Source organism: Microtus pennsylvanicus, chromosome 5, assembly GCF_037038515.1.
Source record: "Microtus pennsylvanicus isolate mMicPen1 chromosome 5, mMicPen1.hap1, whole genome shotgun sequence".
Taxonomy (NCBI): Eukaryota; Metazoa; Chordata; class Mammalia; order Rodentia; family Cricetidae; genus Microtus; species Microtus pennsylvanicus.
This window is the reverse complement of record NC_134583.1, coordinates 118,931,365-118,952,292: the sequence shown is the minus strand read 5'-3', so window position 1 is coordinate 118,952,292 and position 20,928 is coordinate 118,931,365. Positions and strand designations below refer to the sequence as shown.

The following is a 20,928-nucleotide window of genomic DNA, read 5'->3' as shown; positions in this document are numbered from 1 at the left end:
AAAAATGCAGGAAAAAGCAAAAGCCTCTCTGTGAACTCCTTCATGACTCACTGTTCTAAAAAGCAAGTTGGTTCCCAGAAAGAAAGACACTTTCTTAAAAATCGGGATTTATTCCCAAGGCAACTTGGTTTTTGGGAAATGCCAAGCGTAATGTCAGCTGCTTTTGCCAAGTCCCTCTGACAACACCTACAGGGACGTTTTCAGGCACCGAAACGCCTGAGTTCCCTCTTTGTTTCTTCCTTGAATAAAGTGAAATTTTCTTATTCATCAAAAAGGACTTTCGGTTCCTGCCTTTATTTTGACCAAGTCCTATTTGGGGTTCAAAAATGAGAATTGTCCTTCAGAAAAGTGTGAGAGTAACAGTGCTACAGGCGGATGGATCTTCTTTAAACTAATGAGTGGTTTCCCAGAAAGAGAGAAACCATGGGTTCATCCCAGGTAAGGCAGGAGAGGTAGGGAAGTGGGAAGGAAACTTCATCAGTGGGGTCTGGAGCAAATGTATTTGGTACTGCTTGGAATGTTCCCAGCCTAGCGTCTCTGCTTCTCCTCACAGAACAGATTCTTAACTATTGCAAGGTTTCCTAAGGGGGTGATAACTTTATTCTATATCTGAAATTCTACTTTAGTCATCTTTTAAAATAATTCCATTTCTTTCTGTCTAGACTGCCACAGAGCACAGTTTGGCAATGACCCTGTCTCCTGCAGCCAGCCTCCTGCCATTAGGGACAAACAGACGCTGAGCCTCTGGCCTGACTCTGGTGGCCTTGAACAGCACGGTCCCCTTTCCACCCTTTCTTGATCTTTCACGCCAGCGTGTTCAGGGCATTGCTTACCTGCAGTCAGCCAATCAGGGATTGACTCAGGAAACCCGAAGGGCTAAAAGAGGCACATGGCCCCCTGCTCAGGACCTTTCTGCCTCTATTGTGTGTTGGATCATGAGAGTCTAGTTAACCTGCAGTTCAGATTCAGGAACTCTGGGGATGGGATAGGAAAACAAGGTTCCAGAGTTATCGAAAGTTTATAGGCAGGCCATTGTGCTTGGCAATGGACCACCTTGGAAAGGAAGACCTTTATGGTTCCCAGGCAGGTCTGTGGACAGGAACGGTCAGAGGATCCTGTGAATGAACAGCCGTTGCACACCTTCGAAGTTAGGAGCGACAAGGAAGACCCGGCTGGCACCTTGCAGAACAGAATGTGGCACCCATAGATCCCTTTAGATACCATAGCACCGTGACATCACAGATCAGGAAACTGAGGCCACGTGGTTACTTGATTGGTCATTGTCACATTGCAAGTCGCCCTCCCAGCTGAGCTTGATACTCACCTAGGCTCTAGTGCAGCTGGTGCGAGTCTCTTGCTCAAAGCTTAGGTGGCCAGTTGCTATGTCCACTGGCCTTGAGCTCCCACACTGCTCTGTTTACTTCTTCCCCATACCAATTCTAGCGTCAGAACAGGAATGCAGCCATGGGGTAGGAAAATGGCATGCATGGGCCAACCAGTATGGTCTATTTTTATCGCTGTGCTTGATATTTGGCAGCTGTAGAGGGTAAAGGTTACTTGTGTGCTTATCGAATAGTGAGTGCACACAGGATGCTGCCAACGAGACCTTGGGCTCCCCTCCACATGATTACCTAGGAGGGTGAGCAACTACATGAAGGACGGTGGGAGAGGGGGGTCACGAGGGTTGGGAAGAGCTGGAGACTGGAAGCTGGAGATATGGGTTCTAGAACCAGATGGTCTTCAGTGTTATCTTGAGTAATCTAACCCCGTAGCCCCTAGCTAATACTGATTATTTTTAGAATTTCTTTATTACCCGGGAGCGGGCAGATGTTCGGTGACTAAGCCACAGTGCTAAGGACATTCATTGAGGAAAATAGCTGTACCTAACAGCCCGAGCTGTTGCTAAGATTTCAAGTGCTAGATAAAAAAGCTCTTACAACGGGGCTGTCATTTGGCAAGCTCAGGAGATGGCAGTTGTCATGTCTGATCCTTAATATATTGACCGAAAGGTATCGAGTCTGGGATGTTACGAGGTCTGTGTGAACCCAGAGTGGTTGGAAGGGTCATGAGTGATGAGATCACCTTGAAACAAGAGGGGACTCCTAAAACACTTCGGTGGGCCCAGGTCCCCAGTAGCTGGGGAACCTCTCACTACGTCAATGACCGCTGCCTCAGCTGGGCTGTGTGTTTTAACACCCAAGCCTAGAAAACAGCAAGGACCAGAGTGTGAGGTCCTAATTAGTTATGCTGGGACTTCTCTGCCTTACCGGGTGCTGGATAAATATCACTTACATTGTGTTCTTTTCTTTCATCACAGAACAGCAAAAACGACTCAGTAGTCTTTCAGGTAGGTGAGCCATCTGTTTATTTACCTGCTATCTTCAGATCCTGTTCCAGCCAGTGTCCAATCGGCACAGTCTTCTGAATTTCCCTTGTGTTGATTGATGGGCCACAGGGATCATGCAAACAGGAATAGTTTCTATACCCTGGAGCAGACAGAGCCATGAACCACAGTAGTAAACATGCCTTGTGGAACTGTGAGGTGCACCCAGGTAGCCAGACCAGACTGTGCCCAGTCCAATGGAAGGTCTCTAAAGAACATTCTGTTGGTCTGTCTCTCTCTGAGATGAATCAGGGGTTGGGAAATGTGGGAAGTTCTTTCCTTTCTGAATGAAAAAAAATTCTGCCAGTAGATGGATGGCCCCGGGTGACAAGTCTAAATGAGCGCTCCCAGACCCACACAGTACTCAAAGCTGCCACTTGAACTCAAGCTGGTGTCCGTATCTCCTGCAAAACTCACTGGGACTCAGTTCAAGAGGGTATACTTAATAGACAAGGGTAGCAGTCTGGATCCCAAGCAGATGCCGCTTCCTTCCTTGCTGACTACACCTTTAAGTAATCACCAAGGTCCCTGATGGTGGAGTGACCGCAAATACAGTCAGTTGTCAGGGCTCCTTCCTAAGAGGGTATGCAGGATGAGACAGTGCCAAGCCAGGGAGGCTGAGATCCTGGAGAAACCCAGGGATGGAGGTATTCAACCATTTCCTGCTGCTTCCAACCCTGGTTTTCACACTCCCATTCTCTTCTGTGAAGGAGGAAAGTGGCCATGTCTGCCAGATTGTTTCTGCTAGTGGGTGACTTTGCCCCAAGCTTTGTGCTGAGTGCTAGGCAGGCATGAAGCGCTGTGGTCTTCAGGTGCTCGCATTGGCTTTGGTCTGTACTGAGTTCCACGCTTGGGCCTGGTGCAGAGGCAGGCTCTGGGGCTGCAGAAGGGCGCTGTACTGCCTATCAGCAGCTAGTGGTGTGGCATGATGGCTTAGTACTGTCCTTTGCTTGTGGTCTCCCTGGGAGGAGCTAATGAAGGCAGTTGTTTCGCCATCCAGACAAAGCCTGTGTGTGTACACAGGGCACACGGAGCAAAGGCTCATGAGCTCTAGCATAAGAACCTTTGATCCAGTGAGGAGCTGAAGCCACCAGTTTCTGAGCAGCTGCTACGTGGTTTCTGCATGACTTTAGCATACCGCTGCTCTCGTGATTTGGGCAGAGCCTGACTGGGGAGGACATGAGGTTCTCACACCCTCTCAACTTTATCAGGACTTGGCTACAGGACCAGAACTATGGTTAATCTCAAGGTGCCCTTCACAGCCCTTCCTTGAACCACCAGATTCCAGCACACTTTATTCCACTGGCCAGCCCAGGTAGCCCTGGATGGAAAACACGCACACACACACACACACACACACACGAATGGGGGAGAGGGAGACATCTCCTACCTATGGTAGCTTGGAAGGATTGTTGAAATTGATGGAAAAAGCATCTAACTACATGTTGGGAGACCCAGAGATTTTTTTGTTTGTTTTTGTCCCTGGGTAAATGACATCACCTCTTGTACCACAGTTTCCTCATGTGGGAAAGGGGGTGCTAATTTATGGTCCTGCCTTCAGGGGCTGTTGTCTGTGACTGGAATGAGGAGGATGCTGTCCGCACTGGACAGGGCCATGTTCATGGATGGCTTCTGCATGATGCAGGCAGGCTTAACACACGATGCCCTGGGTTTCCTTGAGTTTGAGAACAGATCCACTGGTCTCCAGGAGCTTCCTGGAGTGGCATTCTCTAGCTTCTAGAGAATTCTCTAAAGGACATGAGGATCTACCTAATACCTGTAGGTCTGAAACACAGGACTGCCAGCCTCTTTCCCTTCAGCACGGTCCTAGTGAACATCTGCGGGGCTCAGCAGTCAATCGAAGAGTATTTGGCTTTTCATTGCTGTTACCAAATACTTGGCAGAACACCTCAAGGAAGGGAAGTTGTTGGTTGCTGGTGGTTTTAGGAGATTCAGTCTGTCATGGCAGAGAGGGCCTGGTGGAGCTGTTCACACCCTGGTGAAGATGAAGCAGAGAGAAGCAGCAAGAGAAGGAGGCCAGGACAAGATGATGGCCCAGTGAGATGCTTCCCCCAACCAGGCTTCAACTAGGCTTCAACTTCACAACCTCCAGTAGTAAATCTTGAATTCATAGATAGAGTAAACCACGGATTGGACAGAGTCCTCACAATTTAATCATCTTTGAAAATGCCTTCATTGGCATATCCAGGGATGTACTTCACTAATATGACTCCAGTCAACTTGACAGTCAAGAGGAACCATTGTGGAGAGTTATCTGGGAATGGAGACTTAGTGGTGTTGGCCTTGTGTGGTTTGTGGTCCCCTTGGTTAAAGACTGCAGATACTACACAGAGTGTAGAGAGACCACTGTCCTTCCCCCAGGGGAATATAAGCATTGCTTTAGACTGTCACGCAGCTTTGGATATACAGAAAATCTGTCCCACCTCCTCCTGAGAGAGACCCCATTTGAGGTTGTCATTATCATTTGTTTACTGATTCAAAACTTTTTTTAAAAAAAAGATTTTATTTTATGTGTATGAGTGTTTATATGCATGAATATATGAATACCATGTGTGTGCCTAGGGCCCCTGGAGTCTAAAGAGGGCAATGAATCTCTTGGAACTGGAGTTAAAGGTAGTTGGGAGCTACCCAAGTGGATGCTGGGAAACACCTCAGTTCTCTGCAAGACTAGCATGTGCTCTTAACCACTGAGCTGTCTCTCTATCCCCCAACTCAAGGCTTTTTGAAGCATATTGTAAAACCAGAAAGAAACACTTGTAAGGGATTCGAATATGATGTAAGGGATCAGAAGGTGTACTGTGAATTTCAGAGGGTTGCCTTGACCTGTGTCACTTTAGGGTTTTACTGTATCAAGTAACATTTTTTTTCCTTTGGGGTCTGAGCCTTTCATGTGTCAGAATCCCATGACATTAAGCCTCTAAAGTTTAAACAAGGGGCGGGGGACACACACTGATTTTTTAGAACAAAGTAACTGGAAAATTGCATTTTTTAAAGAAGATTTACTTGGTCCAGAAGCCTTGAACACATGTCTATGGACATCATCTCATAGTGTCTAAATACTAAGCAAGGTAGAGTTTGAATCAGCTCACTGGTCCCTTTTTTATTTCACTTGAGGAAGGCCTTTCCAGGCGGGAGGAGAATGTTCGGAGACCAAGTCAAGGGTAGACTGGTAACTCAGAATCCTCTTACATTCGGAGATTTCTGACAGCTCTTTGGCCTTGCATTGGAATTTCCTGAGAAATTCCAGAAATTCTAGGAAGACAGTCTGACCTGTCCTCCTTGGAGGTTTGTGGTAATGGTATGGGGATTGGGCTTTCTAAGCCCTCCTTAGATTGACAAGTAAGTTTAGAAACCATTCTGCCCTCATAGGTGGAGCAAGGCCATAAGAAGCTTGTCTGAGGTCAGGGGAAAGTGACTCTGTTGAGTAGATCAAGCATTAGAAACCTGAGCATGCGAGCTACACTGTTCCCACCCCCTCAGCTGCTTCTTCATACATGGACACCTCTGACTTTGTCACAGCTTTGCATGGAACCTCGTATCCCACCTTCCTGCCAGAGGACACTTGTTCCCCAGCCAGCACTTTGCACGTCTCAGTCAGGGTGTAACGACTAATTGATGGAGGTTGGGGGAGAGACCTGCTTTAGTCTTCACTGATAAGACCTCAGCCCTGCTTGGCTTAAGCCCCTTTGCCGTCCCCCTGTTTCCATCGGACACAGTTCTTCCTCTGTGATGAGTTCACCCCTGCTTCTTTTTCACGCGTGTCCCTTTCTCTGCAATCTGGTGCCCATTCCTGTTGGCCTCCTGAAATCGCTCTCGCAGAGTTCTTGTCCCTTTCCTGTTGCTCGGATGTCTCCCACACAAACTTGGGGATTCTCTGCTTCTCTGCCTGTTTCTTTCGTATTTTTCAGTGTGTGACTTCCTGGGCTCCGCTTGCTCACTTCCTTCTGCCATAAAGATCTGCCATCATCTTTGTGCTGGTAGCTGTAAAACTCCATCCTGCCAAGGCATGTCAGCTGGGCCCTTCAGCATCTCCTGGATGCCTTAAGGCCTTTTTATTTTATTTATTTATTTAAAGCCATGAATTCTTCTTGTCTTATTGAAGAGTTTAGTGCAATGCCAGGCACCTAATTAAGTTGGAATAGCTCAAGATGGCACATAGTTGATGATGCTGTTCCTTCTGCCAGGAACATCCTCCACTTTCTTTTCATCTGGTTGACTCCTTCCTCTTAGAGAAGTTGGCTCTGAAACTAAATTCTGCAACTAAGCTGGGTGCTGACTTCCTCTGTCGGTCCTCACTACTCTGATTCTCCTTGCTCGCCCTCTAAAGTATAAGCCCCCCTGAAGACTAAGAGTCTGAGAGGTTTCACCTTCATGTCTACATGCAGAATACTAGGCATAGCACCTGGCAAGTACTTAGGGAACACCTTCATTAACTGGATAGTCTGGCTTGGAAAAAGAGACAGTAACTAGTGACCATGTAATCTGTGGACCATTCTTGGTTTGTTTGTTGGCTCTCTGTAAGTTCCAGTTTAAACCAGGCTAAATAAACTGTAATGAGCACCCAGCAATGCCTAGCTGTCTGAACACTTTGCCTTACAGCATCTTTGTGAGCTTGCCAATGGAAATGTCATTCCCACATTTTTTGAATGAGAAAACTAAGGCATGGGAACATTAAATGAGGAGACTTAAGTGACTCTCAAGATTAAAAAAAAAAAGTAACTTTCCAGTAATGATTACCATTTCCTTGAGGTTTTACCTGCTCCCTCACCTTTTCTGATATCTTCAGAACAATTTCATACCTCTACAAGCTTCTCTTAAAGAGCCAGATAAGAAACATTTGATGCTTTGCAGGCCATGTGGCCACAGCATACTCAGCCATGGTAACACACAAAAGCATTCATAAACAATGTGTGGACAAACCACTGTGGCTGTGTTCCAGTGAAACGTTACTTACAAAAGCAGGTGGCCGGCAGTGGGCTGGACTTCACTGACCCCTGACCTACGTGGGGCTAGTTCCAGTTGGAAGTTAGCAAATGCCCCTTTCCCCTAGCTGGACTGTGGGAGAGTTTTTTGCTTTGGAGTTTAAGCCTGTGGTTGCTTTTCATTTCCAGATTCTGCCTCAGAGAGAAGAGTGGGAGAGCAGGACTCAGTGCCAACCCCAGCAGAACTCACCTCGCCCAGCAGGGCCCCAGAAAGGAGAGCAAAAGATGACAGCGGCAGGCGGGTGGTGAAGAGCGCACAGGACCTAAGCAATGTGTCTATGGATGAAGTGGGCATCCCACTCCGGGTACGAATGTGGATCTTCGGGTCCTCTCTGGGCTTCATCTTAAACAAGTACTGGCAAGAATGTGACCTTGTGTGTCTGTGAGCCCTCTTGGGGGTGGGGGGGTCACTGTGGCTTGGAGGGGAGGGATTTTGTCTTTGACACCAGCACAAACCACACCCCAGTGAGCATATCCAGACTTCTCCAAAGTAGGTGTAGGGTGTTACTAAGTCTCTTGAGAAAAGGAATGCCTGGGTGGAACACAGTTGTGGAACTTTCCTGCAGCAGAGCAGCCAATGGGCTTGGGCTGCCCATGCTCCATAGGCAAGACTGTCACTGCGTGGAGCCCATCAGCAATTCTTGTTCCAGAGTTAAGGGCATCCCCAGCAAAGGGAGGCTATGTATCTGGGTTCAGGAGGGAGATTCGTGGATAAGAGTTGCCTCATCATGAAAGGTAAGCAGGACAAGGCCACCAGGCAAAGGAGGCCCTTCAAGGCCTTCAGGACCAACAGGCCTCTTCCTGGGCCAGGTGTGCCAGTGCTCCTGAAGGAAAACGTGCCCCTTGTGACTGGGTCATACTACTCCCACTTAATCCCACTCCTCCTTATATGTCCATCAGACCACTGGCTGTAATATGTGTCTTTGGTTTCCATTTGGAAAATGGGGCTTTTTTTTTTCCTTTCAGAGGGTAGATAGAAACAGTAGTAGTCTAAGCCTTTGGAGAACTCTACTTTGGCCATATGTAATAACAGAGGGAGTGATCGAAGCTCCTATGCTGGACATGATCTTATATCGCCATTTGGGTGGTGGAGCAATTACTATCTCATAGGTTGCTACATCAGTCAGCTTAGCTGTGCTGTTAGGAATATTCAGCACAGCCTGCTTATGGAGTAAGGAGAGGCCTATCTGGGATCATGGTTAGGGAGGTTCAATTCCAAATTTGAGCAGCCTGCTCTGCAGGAGCCTCTGACAAGGACAGCATATCATGGCAAAGGCGTACTAGTGCTCGTACAGTGTGCTGGGGAGCAGAGAGGATGGCTGGGTGACACCCCACATCATGGCAAGGGTGTTCTTAAAGTTAGCGTTTGTACAGTGTGCTGGGGAGCAGAGAGGATGGCAGGGTGACATCCCACATCCTTATGGAGAAGTCATCCCCAGTGGTCTAAGGACCTCTCACTAGGCCCTACCTCCTAAACTTCCACAGCACCTCCCAGTGCTGCCTGCCTGGGAGAGAAGCCATTAACTACAGAGGACACACATCCACACACAGCATCAAAAAGGCAGGGATGTGCAGGATCACATCACTCCCAAGATCTCACGATGCGTGGGTGTCAGAGTGTCTACAAATGCTGCGCTAGTTGGCCCTTCTACTTTCTGACTCTGCTCTATGTGGGACAATGCACTTTGATTTGTTTTCTATTTATTTCCCTCATCTGTAAAATGGGGGTGACATTATCTTATTCAGCCACCTTATTTTATTTCTGTCTTTGGAAAAGGCCTGGTTCCAGTGAGCATGAAAACCCTGGAATTGGCTGCCATATGGGTTCTGTTTTAATGTATGTGGTTTAAACACGGCTTTGTGCAAGGTAACTTACATACATTTGTACAGAATAATCCAGAAGAAGCAGAGGTAGATTGTGATAAGAAGGATTTATTGCCTTGTGGTTCTGGGAGGGCTTAGCTTCAGTTTCATGAAGTCTGTGTGTGGAGAGAGACTGTCTCTAAAAATGAAATTTTAAGGAAGGTGGGGCACAGGGCTAGGGAGATGGTTCAGTGGTTAAGAGCACTTTCTGCTCTTATAGAAGACTCAGGGTGCACATGGCTGGTTCTGATGCCCCCTGCTGGTCTCCACCAACACTGTGTGCACATGGTACACATAAATTAATACAGGCAAAGCATTCAGATGCATAAATTAAAAATAAACATGTGTTTTTAAAAGAAAGAAAGCATGGCATACTTCAAATCTGCCTTTGTCTGTTACATCCTTAGGCCAAATCTCATTTTTCAAAATCATATCTGAGTCTTTTATTATGACTGCTTTCTCAAAAGTTTTGCCTTTAAAGGAAGTTCTCAATGCTGCAGCTAGGGATGCGCATGCCAGAGCGCTTGCCTCATGTGCAAGGCCCTGGGATCGATCCTAGTACCACCCTGCTTGGTTTTGATTTTGTCATCATAGATCTTCTGAATTGCCCATTGTTTTACCCTTTGCTTCTGTTTTTCTCCAGAATACCGAGAGATCGAAAGACTGGTACAAAACCATGTTTAAACAGATCCACAAGCTGAACAGAGGTACCAATTTTCACTTACATAAGTCATGTGATTCTGTGGGCATTTGTTGTCGATTGGCTATGGGCCTGTTCTCAGTTCATTTTGACTCCAGGAGTGCGCTCCGTCTATTGGATTCCATTAGGTACCGGTCTGCCTGACTCTGGCCATGCACCCGCAGAGCGCAGGTGGGAGGGTTGTACCTGGGCCTGCTTCAGCTTTGGGACTTGAGGTCAGCTTGCAAGTCCTCCCTCCACCTGCTGTGCCGCGCAGGAGGCTGAGAGTGGTACTCCGCCCATGCTCCCACACCTATCTGCCTGGAGAACAGGCAGTTCCGTCTCCCACCTGCTTCCAGCTTTAGGAATAGTTTGTGTCAGCCCATGACTGCTTTGTGAGGAGATCAAATGAGCAAAGCCCTGGACTGGGAGTTCAGAAAACTGGTCTTCCCTGGAGCCTGCCTTCAGGCGATTATGTGCTCTTAAGTGGATCTTGTATCTTTCTGTGTCTGGCCTGCTTCCAGTCCTCTGAAGGGTGTGGTGGCCATTCAAATGGGAACACGCTTGACCCTGTGAAGTGCGATGCTATTGTGAATCTCCGAGGCTATGCTAGTGTGCGAAGTAAGCTTCCCCAACTGGGGACCAGAGCTTGGCAGGTAGAGAATCAGTCGTGAGCTGACACACTAGAGCGAGAGGCTTACAGATCCAGAGGCCCCTGGGATTTCAGTGCGTGAACCAGCATGATGGCGGGACCCCAGGCTCGTGCTTTGGCAGATCACAACCCTACAAGCTTATACTGCTACCTATGCTGCCTGTCAGTTGACAGGCAGGGATGTCACTGCACTGTGGGAAGGGAGTCACTCTTCCTGAGAGCAGAGCATCCTGTCTTTCTTTGTGCCCAAATCCAGTCTGGCCGCCTGCCATGAAATACACCAAAGAAATAGTGTTCCGGTCAGTGTTCCCATTTAAGTCACAAATATCCACTCTCTTTGCCTAACTGTATATGCTAAACATCACTGTCAATTAGCTTTGCTGGGTTCAGAATGATCTACACTCTTCCTAAATATCAGCTTCTCTGAGTCAGGTGTATGTTTGCTAAGCTCCATCACGGTGGTGCTAAAGACTGGGTCTCCATGGTAAAGTCACTGCCCACTTCTTCGAGCCATCGGTGACTCCCCACCTTCAGACCTGGCTTTGGAAGGCTATATGCAGGAATGAATGCATGCATATGCACAGAATGTGTGATTCTGCTCCAAGGCACCCATGGTCTTCTTGTGCTCTCGTGATTAACACCGCTAAATTACAGATTCTCGACACACCTGCCTGCCCTAGTGGAGGCAGAGGCACCTGAAAAACTTAACACTCACTTGTTTGCTGGATTCTGATATGCACAAACCAGCTTTTGATTTGGAAAAGAAAATCACTTTAGGATAGTGTTTTCATTTATCATATTTCATATCTCTGACTTAAAAATGTGAAATTTGAAACTTTGCATTTAGTGCTTCTGTCCATTGGAGACAGTTTCTATGTTTTGAGATGACTAATTCAGGCAAAAAGACTGGATTTTAAGGTTATTTTATATCATTAGTGAAGCTTATTGTATCCCAGAATTCAAGGAGTGTAAACTGTGTGGATTCCTACTTATTCGCTCTCTCTGTTTGTATCTTCCTATTCTCTCTCTCTCTCAAACGTGCTCCCACTGCCTAGACACTCCTGAAGAAAACCCTTATTTCCCTACCTACAAATTCCCTGAACTTCCTGAAATCCTGCAAAATTCTGAAGGTACCATAAGTTTAGACAGTGCATCTGTTGTCATAGCTTTAAGTTAGTTCTTAGAGTCCCATTATAGGTGTGCAGTTTGGCTTTTAGATTTTGTTTTTAATACTCGTTTTCGTCCCGTGAGCATTTTATTTCACTCATTTGCATGGTGTGCTATATTAGAATAACTAAGTCCTTTCTAATTCATTAATCTAAGCGTGATGCCTGTGTGCTTTAATAACACTAAGATAGATAATCATTGGAGAGTGTCAGCCGGGGGTTAATCATTTCCTCCGCATCATGGTGGATAGCTTCAAATCCACTGCTTTTCTCTGCTGCAGAGGACAACCCTTACACTCCTACCTACCGGTTTCCTGCATCTACTCCTAGTCCTAAATCTGAAGGTAATTACAGGAAATCGTGTGCCTCGCTCCTAACTGGTGCTGTTACTTCTCACTGTGGGGTTTTTGCTGGTAGCTGAGGAAATCTTCCTGTTTATTTGCTTCCCCCTAACCTTTTGTGAGGCTGCCTCTCCTCATGACATTTTAATCCCTGCCCCTATAGGGTTTGCATACCTTAGGGGTAGCTTTCATAATGTGTGGGGCTCTGAGAAAAGCAGCTTCTACCAACTACCCAAGGCCTGGTATCTGGGGTGTCACTTAGTGTATTCTGATGGCTGGGTAGTGACTTCAGGAAGCTGAGGAGGGAGACCTGACAGCTATTAACAATAGAAGCTTACCAGTTTCCCACACTGCACCCGATTGTCACTGGCCATGGGTCCTCAGGGTGTCTCTCTTTGATTGGGAATTCCTGAAGAGGTGTGTAGGCTTAAGTGTCAGTTTGGGTGAGATATTCTTGAAAAGAATATTTGGGCTAAACTGGGAAGCATTTCATACAAGAGCTGGATTGGAATATGACCTGATACGGAGAACAGCTATGCCTGTGCCTTGGAGTTATTCTTCTTATGCTGGGGGAGGGGGTGTGATGTGGGGGAGAACAGTATCAAAGAAGGCTGTAAAAGCTGGGTGAGGGAAAGTATCTTGGAGAAAACCCTGCTACTCCCATGGGATTGGGAGATGGCCCAAAGCCTGTCCTAGACAGGGCCCTTGGCTTCCTTTGTCTTGGCTGTGATCTCAAGGCAGGATTTCATGGCCCAGTATCAAGTTCTTAGGTCATTGGTCACTGCACCTTCCAACGCAGGCTGATAGCAGGGTCTGCTTTCTGTTACATGGGAAATCTGGCACAAGAGGAAGTAGGGCTGTTTTGCCTAGAGATATAAACAGTAAGAGAAGGCAAGAGAGCTTGCCACACATTTTTAGAAGTGGGTATGTTTATGTATGTCTATGCATACACACAATATTTTCAGAGACAGAAAAAGGAAAAAATGGCCTTAAAAAAATTAAAAGGTTAAAAACTTTAAGTTGAGCATAAGAAGCCATACTAATGAAGATAATTAGGCTTCAACACAAATTTTGAAGACGTTGTCTTCCCCCAAGAGGTCTTTTAAAAATAGGGTAAATTCTCTCACGCCCCCACCCTGCCTAGATGACATGTCTAGCATACTGCGGATTATATTCAGTTAGATAAAAGCTTTTTACAAATGTGAAAAGCACGTGAGGAATTTTAATAATTGTTGGGCTTAATTTTTTTTTTTTAATGTTCAGGTGGTTTTCTGGCTTTCTGAATCTGTGGTTTTATCCTGTCTGAGCATCATAAGCAATGTGTCCCTGAGTGCCAAAAGCCCACTTTAGCTCTGTCCATGGTGCCGCTCCTCACAGGCAGCTCCGGGGCTCTGTCTGCCCATTGATGACAGATGAGCACCGAATGCAGCCTCTGCCGTAGGTGCTAACATGCACTGAGAAGGAGAGACGGTAGAGGTGCATACATATAATCCCAGTGCTCAGGAGGCTGAGGCGGGAGGATTACTATGAATTCAATGCTATATTACATAGTAAGCTCCAGACTAGCTAGGGCTGCTTAGTGAGACCCTTAAAGAGGAAGAGAGGAAGGAAGGAAGGAAGGGAGAGTTCAGCCGAGAGAGAACCTAGAAATTGGAGCTGTGGGTCTCATGCGGGGGTGGAGTAGTCTGGTTGATGCTACTGTTGTTTTGTTGTCTTGTAATTCAGAATTTGGAAGTAGGAGTATCTGTAAGAAGCCTATGAAAGCCTGCCTGAGGGCTGGTATGTCTAAATTGTAGTCGTTTTTAAGAAAGAAGATACTTCTAAGTATCTCAGAGCTGATTGTTCTGAGCAGTGGGGCCTGTGAGCATGTGCTTGCCCTAGCTTAGAAACCTTCCTTCTCCCTGAGTGAGCAAGTAAACTGCTAGGCAGATGCTGGAAGATAAATGGGACGGCCATTTCTTAATGAGTTTACGTGTTGACGAAAATAATCCTCTCTAAGTCACAGCAAAGAGCAGTCTGGGCATTTTATAATCCTTAAGACAGCTCGGTGCTACCCCACACTCCTCTACTTCCCTCTGAAAGGCAGCCTTTCCCCTCCCCCGGATGTTATTTAAGTGACAGCAGTGTGTGGTGACTGCCCTGCTCTTACTGCTATTCCACCTAACACCAAAGCTGCTTCAACATTTCCGTTGTGCCCTTCTGCACCTGAGAAATGTGTGTGCTGCTTCACGTATATACTTATCAAACACTTACTGACAATAAACCAGAAAGAAACTTATTCTAAGCTGGATGGTGGTGGCTCACGGCTTTTATCCCAGGACCTGGGAGGCAGAGTTAGGGGGATCTCTGTGAGTTCAAGGCCAGCCTAGTCTACAGAGCGAGTTCCAGGACAGGTTCCAAAGCTGCACAGACCCTGTCTCGAAAAACAAAACAAAACAAAAAACCAAAAAAAACCAAAACCAGAACCAGAAATCTTTCTCTGTACAGTCAAAACACTGAGCTAGAGTTTCGGTCAACCTTGGGGTATGTGGAGTGTTGCTGTGTGCAGTGCACGGTATACATGTATGCTCAGAAGCATGGACGCAGTGGAGCTGCTTGATAGTTGGGTGGAGCCAGAAATGCCTTGGATTTGTTTGCTTTGAGTTTGAATTCGCTTTCATTCATTCCATGTTTTAAAACTTTTTACTGATTCCAATTTTTTCACAGCTGCCCACACTCAGCCACAGATTTGGAGACTTTGGTGTCCACTGTGAGGCTGTGTGCGGAGCACGTCTCCACTGTCAACCTTATTTTCATCTTCCTAGCACCCACGAGATGATCCTGAAGAAGCTTGGGGGGATTAGGTAGTATGTGCAAAGTCACACAGGACGTGGTTGAGTCAGGATTCAACCATGGCTGATTCTGGGGAACTCTGAACACGGGATTTTGCTCTGCTGATCCTCCCCTCCTGATAGACTTTGTGCACTTGATTGCTCCCCCCTCCTTTGCCAAGAGCTCTCTGATAACTCATGGCAGCTTCTCTTGAGTCAATCCTGTCTTGCGCTGCTGAGCTGGTGTCTCTTGGGATCTGTGTGGGAACATGCAGTTAGGAAAGCTCCCCAAGCAATGAGACCTGTTGCAAGGAGAGAGGGCCCACTTGTTTTTCCCCGTTGCCTGGCTAGCTTACACCCGAAATAATCACACAGAAACTGCATTCATTTAAACACTGCCTGGCCCATTAGCTCTAACTTCTTATTGGCTAATTCTTACATCTTAATTTAACCCATTTTTATTAATCTGTCTATCGCCACGTGACTATGGCTTATGGGCAAGATTCTAACCAGCATCCATCTCAGGCAGGAGATCCATGGCGTCTCTCACTCTGACCTTCTTTCTCCCAGAATTCAGTTCTGTCTCCTCTGCCTACCTAAGTTCTGTCCTATCAACTAGGCCAAGGCAGTTTCTTTATTCATTATTCAATGAAAGCAACACACAAACAGAAGGAACTCCCACACCAGAGACCATGCATGACAGACCCACTGAAATGTCAAGATTTCTTCCTCAAAACTCCCCCAACTCCTTGCACCAAAGGACCAACGTGCTAATTTGAAAGTTTGAAAGTTTAAGGGCGGTGGAGAGATAGCTCAGAGGTTAAGAGAACCGACTGCTCTTCTAGAGGTCCTGAATTCAATCCCCAGCAACCACAAGGTGGCTCACAACCATCTATAATGAGATTTGGTTCCCTCTTCTGGCATACAGACATACATGCAGGTAGGACTGGAGTGAGGACTGGATTCAGAACTCTGGCCTTGTAAGGACAGCTGACTTGGCGCATTCGCTGTCCAGAAAACAAGATATTTTTACACAGTGTCCCAAATCTACAACAAAGCCAAGTAGCTGTGACCCACGACCTATGAGGACCCATTGAACCACACTGGGGTGAGGTCAGAGAGCAGCTTTCCTCCTGGTCCGTGACTCCCCCTAGCACCGCTTCTCGTTGGAGGTTGGAACTGCCATCTCTGTTGCTGTGACTCATGCTGCCACTTAGAAACATCTCTGGGTTGTGGTGTCACAGGGGTCCGTCTGTGTTCCCCCTCCCTCCTTCTCCAGCTTTTCCTCAGGCAAAGCTTGCCAGAGGCAGTTTTCTCAGGCACACATAAAGCTGAGTGAAAATAACTCTCCTAGCTGTGCAGGATTTCTATGAATAGCCTCATTTTTCTTGAGTTTGAGTGAAGTTGTTCTGTTGTGAAGATGTTTAGCTGACTTGTGCCTCCTGCCCCAAACTTTTGCTAGTCCTGCCCAGGGGAGGGGCCAGGCGGCTTGTGGCAGTCACCTTTGTTCTCCTTATGTGAGCTGCCCAGAAGGTCCCCTCCCAGCATGTGTAAAAGTCGTTGGTCTGCAGCATAGTTAAGAACTGAAGCGGACATCCCCTTCCCACCTCGGGACCCAGAAGGCTGGATGAAGATGGGAATGGTGAGCCTTGTCTAGCCCATGGGTCCCTCCAGACTCTGGGTCTCATTAGCCCATGGATCCCTCCAGGCTGTCTCCCTCAGTTTGTTCCTTTCCCATTTTCAAATAACTTCTCAGAATTCTCTTTCTTAGGAGTGTGTCTTCTGCAGCTTCTCTCCACTCTCTTGTGGCCTTTGTTTTCCATCCCTTAATATATGGCAGTCTTTAACCAGAACATACGTACTCTGTGACTTAATATATGGCAGTCTTTAACCAGAACATACGTAATCTGTGACTTAATATATGGCAATCTTTAACCAGAACATATGTAATCTGTGACTTAATATATGGCAGTCTTTAACCAGAACATACGTAATCTATGACTTTCCACACAAGCCCCCTATACTTGCCTTCTTTGTCCCCCTTTGCTTGCCTTTTCTTTGCCTCCCCAGACTCTGTCTCCTTTTCCTTGGCTGTTTTCTGTGGGATGTTTTCTGTTTCCATCTTGTATCCTTGTTCTTGCTAAGCACAGGGAGTAAAGCCTCAGAAGGAATTATGTTGAATGATGGAATAAGATCGTGTTAAAGTGAGAGCCGTTATTATCACAAAAATAATTTTAGGTTTAAAGACTTTTGAAGCACTAACTGGAGATTTAATGGCACAGTTTGTGGTTCTGTGAATGCTGCTTTTGACTGAGCATCCCATTTTGTCACTTATGTAGAGCTTTAAATGGTTTGGTCCAGCAATCTCTCCAGTTGACTTTCAGAATTCTATAAATTCTAAACAGCAACTGCAAAATCAACCCTGAAGGAAAGCTTTTAGAAATTCATTTAACGTTGTTGTTGTGTTTGAAAAGGCAATTATGCAGCTCCTGGCAGCTCTGGGACTAACTATTGTGCCACAAAGGCCGGGGAGAACTGTTGTGTGTCAACACCAGAGCCCATCAGGGGCCTTTAAGGCACCAAAGTTCACCCTGTGTGTGCTGTGTAATGTTCAAGCTTCCTGGAATGGTTGACTTGGGAAGTTCTGAGTGTTGGTGCCAAGGTTTGATGTCAGTTGCTTGGTGTTTGTTCCAAGGGGCAAAGATAGCATATAGTTCCATCACAAGCAGGAATCACAAGATCCCAGCTCAGCTGAATCCCCTGGTATTGTTGTCAAGAACCCTTGGAGGCTGTGACAGCACACTCTGCGTCGCTAGTTCTTAAAAGACTTAAGAAAGGTTTTTCTTTGTGTACTTATGGTTAAACAGTGCACATGTATATTACTCTGTTTGGCTATGGGTTGAAGGATGGCCTTACACTTAGCTTTCCAGGCCCTGGTTATTCTAACTGTATTCCCAGCTTCCTCATTGTGGAGATGCTTACCAGGAGAAAGTTTCAGACAACAGCAAGTGCAGGATGTAGCAATGTTATATTATCCCCGGAGGCCAATAGAAGGCAAAGTGAGTGCGGCAGAGTTACTCTGAAGGCTTGCCTAAGCATCTCCTGGAGTGAGCAAAGGCTTCAAGGCTGGAGATGTCTTGGCATGTGGTGCCCTTCAGTTTTAGGACAACACCTTTCATTGCTTCTTCCAGATTAAAAAAAATGGAGTTTCCTTGCCCAGGATTGGAGCTATAAAGGTGAAGTGAAAGATCATAATAGCCACTCCGTCCCAGGACTGAAGTGACCTCAGCAAGATCCTGACTCTCCCTCTTGTCTCTTTCTTACTGAGTCACCAGGGGCAACTTTTCTTGCCTTCTTGGACCCTGGTCTCCTTGTTTATAAAATGAGTGGTATAGCTAGTTTTTGCTATTATTAATGGTAGGTTTTATTGCTATTTTAATTCATAAAATGAAGTAAAATTTGCTTTTATTAGATTTATGAAAGAGATAACAAAAATAATTGTGGACCTTGTCATACTTGAAGTTGTCAGGTTAACCTGTTTGACATCGGGGTGTTTGCATACAGTCCCCAACCTATGTCCATGCTAGAGTCCTGTGGCCGCTGTGAGAATGAAAAGCTCACTCACAGCGACACCCTGGCCATGTGTATCTTAGGGTGGATGAGACTCCGTTTTCTATCTGTACCCAGTAATAACATTGATTATCAGTCACAGCCTCTTGTGATGACACACCTTTAGTCTCAGCACTTGAGAAGCAGAAGTAAGTGGGTCTCTGTGAGTTCAAGGCCAACCTGGTCTATGTGGTTCCCGTGAGACTCTTACTAGAGAGAGAAGAAGCAAGGATGGGCGAGAGAGGATGAGAGGAGGAGGGGGAGAGTGAATCAGTCACTCAGTTTCTGCCCTTGCCCTGTCCCATCCCCTTCTTGCTTACCTCTGCATTTTAACTCACCTAAGTCGGGCTCCTTGAGCTGTTTTCTTCCCCATCACATAAGAACTATTTCTCACTGCCTTCTAAAACTTGACATTAGAAATGTCTAGAGGAAACAGTGTTGAAAAATCTTAACATTAATCTTCACGTTAAAACCTATTTGATGCCGCCCCTGTGCTCCTACTTTGTTCGGGCTTTAGTAGCCATGAGATAGTTGGAACTGGCCTTTCCACCACCTGCTGCAAGGCTGCCATCTTCCGTGATTCAAAGAGGTTTAGGGTCTTACAGCTAAAGTATTAGGCTTGGTTTAAAGCAGTGTTTTGTTTTCAAAGTTAACTTGGGGTGGGGCAGGCCAGGTGCCCTTAGCTAAAGCTGAGTTTTGGTGTCTTTTGATATCATAGTGCTTTATAAATACATCAAGTTCCTTAAAAAAACAAAACAAAACTCTAAAACAAACAAACGAAAAGCTAGTAACACAACATTCTTCAGAATACTTTTTCCAAAAATACATTTCTGATTCCATTTCATCCTTCCACTACCGTATTTTTGGAAGTTAACATAAATAAACTTACCAGTACTCAGTTTATAATAATGAAAGGATAGTGGGTTGTCATGATGCAGGCCTGTAGTCCTAGCACGCAGAAGACTAAGGCAGGAAGACTGTGCGTTAGAAGTCAGCCTGAGCATCATCGTAAGGCCTCCCCATCCCACCCTAAAGAAGAAAGGCTTGGCTGTGTTGGTGTCAACCCTTGGTGTTGACTAGTTCTTTTAAAGACAAGGGGAGCTGGAAGGAGAACAAGGTACCCTGGTGCTGGATTCCTATCTGTTGTTTTGGCTGAGGGACAGACAATATTGAGGAGAAGGGAAGGGCCAGAAGGTAGAAGCTGTTTTTGAATGCTGCTGTACTCAACATAATAGTAATGTTTGCTTTGTTTACATTTCATAGAACATTCTGACCTTTTTTGCTCTGATACTTAATTTGCCTAGACACAGGCAGGGGCTTGATTAATACTGTCATTAATACAGCATTTCAAATCCCTTGACTTGACTTTGCTGCTTAGGTCATGTGCTTTACTGGAAGAGTGTTATGGATCTTAGTGAATGAAATTGGGTCTTTATTCTAGATGCAAGTACCATGAATTCAGATGAGCAAGATATTGGACTCTCTGGCACTCTGGAGAAGAAATGTTTAGGAAGGATTATCATGGATGTCATAGCTTGTACTCGGGACAGATCTGTTCCTGTAAATGACCTGTGATCTGATTTCTACTTTAATACATGCACCCCTTCCCTTGAGGGGTTCAGATCTTTTCTTGGTCATCTCAGAACCCAGTGTTCAGTTTATCTAGGAGTATGTACACACCTATAGAACCCATCACACACCACAGAAATTCATGTGAATTTGACTTGTTGCGGACTCAGTTTAGATGCTCACCCCCAAGCAGTACCTTCACAGAGCATCACCTGAGTGGTACCTTCATAGAGCATTACCCTGAGTGGTACCTTCACAGGGCATCACTCTGAGTGGTACCTTCACAGAGCGTCATCCCAAGCAGTACCTTCACAGAGCATCACCTGAGTGGTACCTTCACAGGGCATCACTCTGAGTGGTATCTTCACAGAGCATCACTCTGAGTGGTACCTTCACAGAGCAGCCTCACATCAGCCGTGGTAGTGTTAGATCCTGAAAGATCTACTCACTGAGCAAAGCTGAGGTGTAATCTGGGTTTTCTTGAACTCTTTTCTTAGCTGTAGGACCTCTTTACCGGTTGTGTTGTCTGAAGAGCATACACAACAGGTCAAAGCTACAATAGGAAGCTAGGAACCACATTCTCTGGACCTCTTTTCCTTATCCAGTAGTAGCCATGAGCTTAGAAAGAGGCCATGGCATCCAACAGGCAAGACCTGAGACTGAGCTTTGAGTGACTGGATCCTTCTCAGCCCCCACTTCCCACTCTGATAGATGCAAAGCTCTGCATTCCAGCTTTGGTGGGGGACCTTCTCCTTGTGAGGAGTCTTATCTCCGTACATCTCCTGGTGTCTGAAACCAGTTTCTGCTGGGCTGTGTTGGATCTGAAGGACTCCTGCAAGCCTCACTGCTCTGC

At 46.2% G+C, this 20,928-nt stretch overlaps 1 protein-coding gene across 50 annotated transcripts in view; it reads left to right on the top strand.

The window, feature by feature from the left end:
• The window catches only part of Sorbs1 (sorbin and SH3 domain containing 1), a 221,768-nt gene that overhangs the window by 139,271 nt on the left and 61,569 nt on the right, over nt 1-20,928 (top strand). For 32 of the 50 annotated variants that reach the window (XM_075974024.1, XM_075974009.1, XM_075974023.1 and 29 more), the window contains 5 exons: nt 2,318-2,347; nt 7,516-7,691; nt 9,893-9,956; nt 11,636-11,710; nt 12,028-12,090. In XM_075974024.1, the coding sequence (XP_075830139.1) occupies nt 2,318-2,347; nt 7,516-7,691; nt 9,893-9,956; nt 11,636-11,710; nt 12,028-12,090 (408 nt within the window). The remainder of the gene's footprint in view (nt 1-2,317; nt 2,348-7,515; nt 7,692-9,892; nt 9,957-11,635; nt 11,711-12,027; nt 12,091-20,928) is intronic. The other 18 variants (XM_075974038.1, XM_075974028.1, XM_075974027.1 and 15 more) reach the window with 3 other exon arrangements.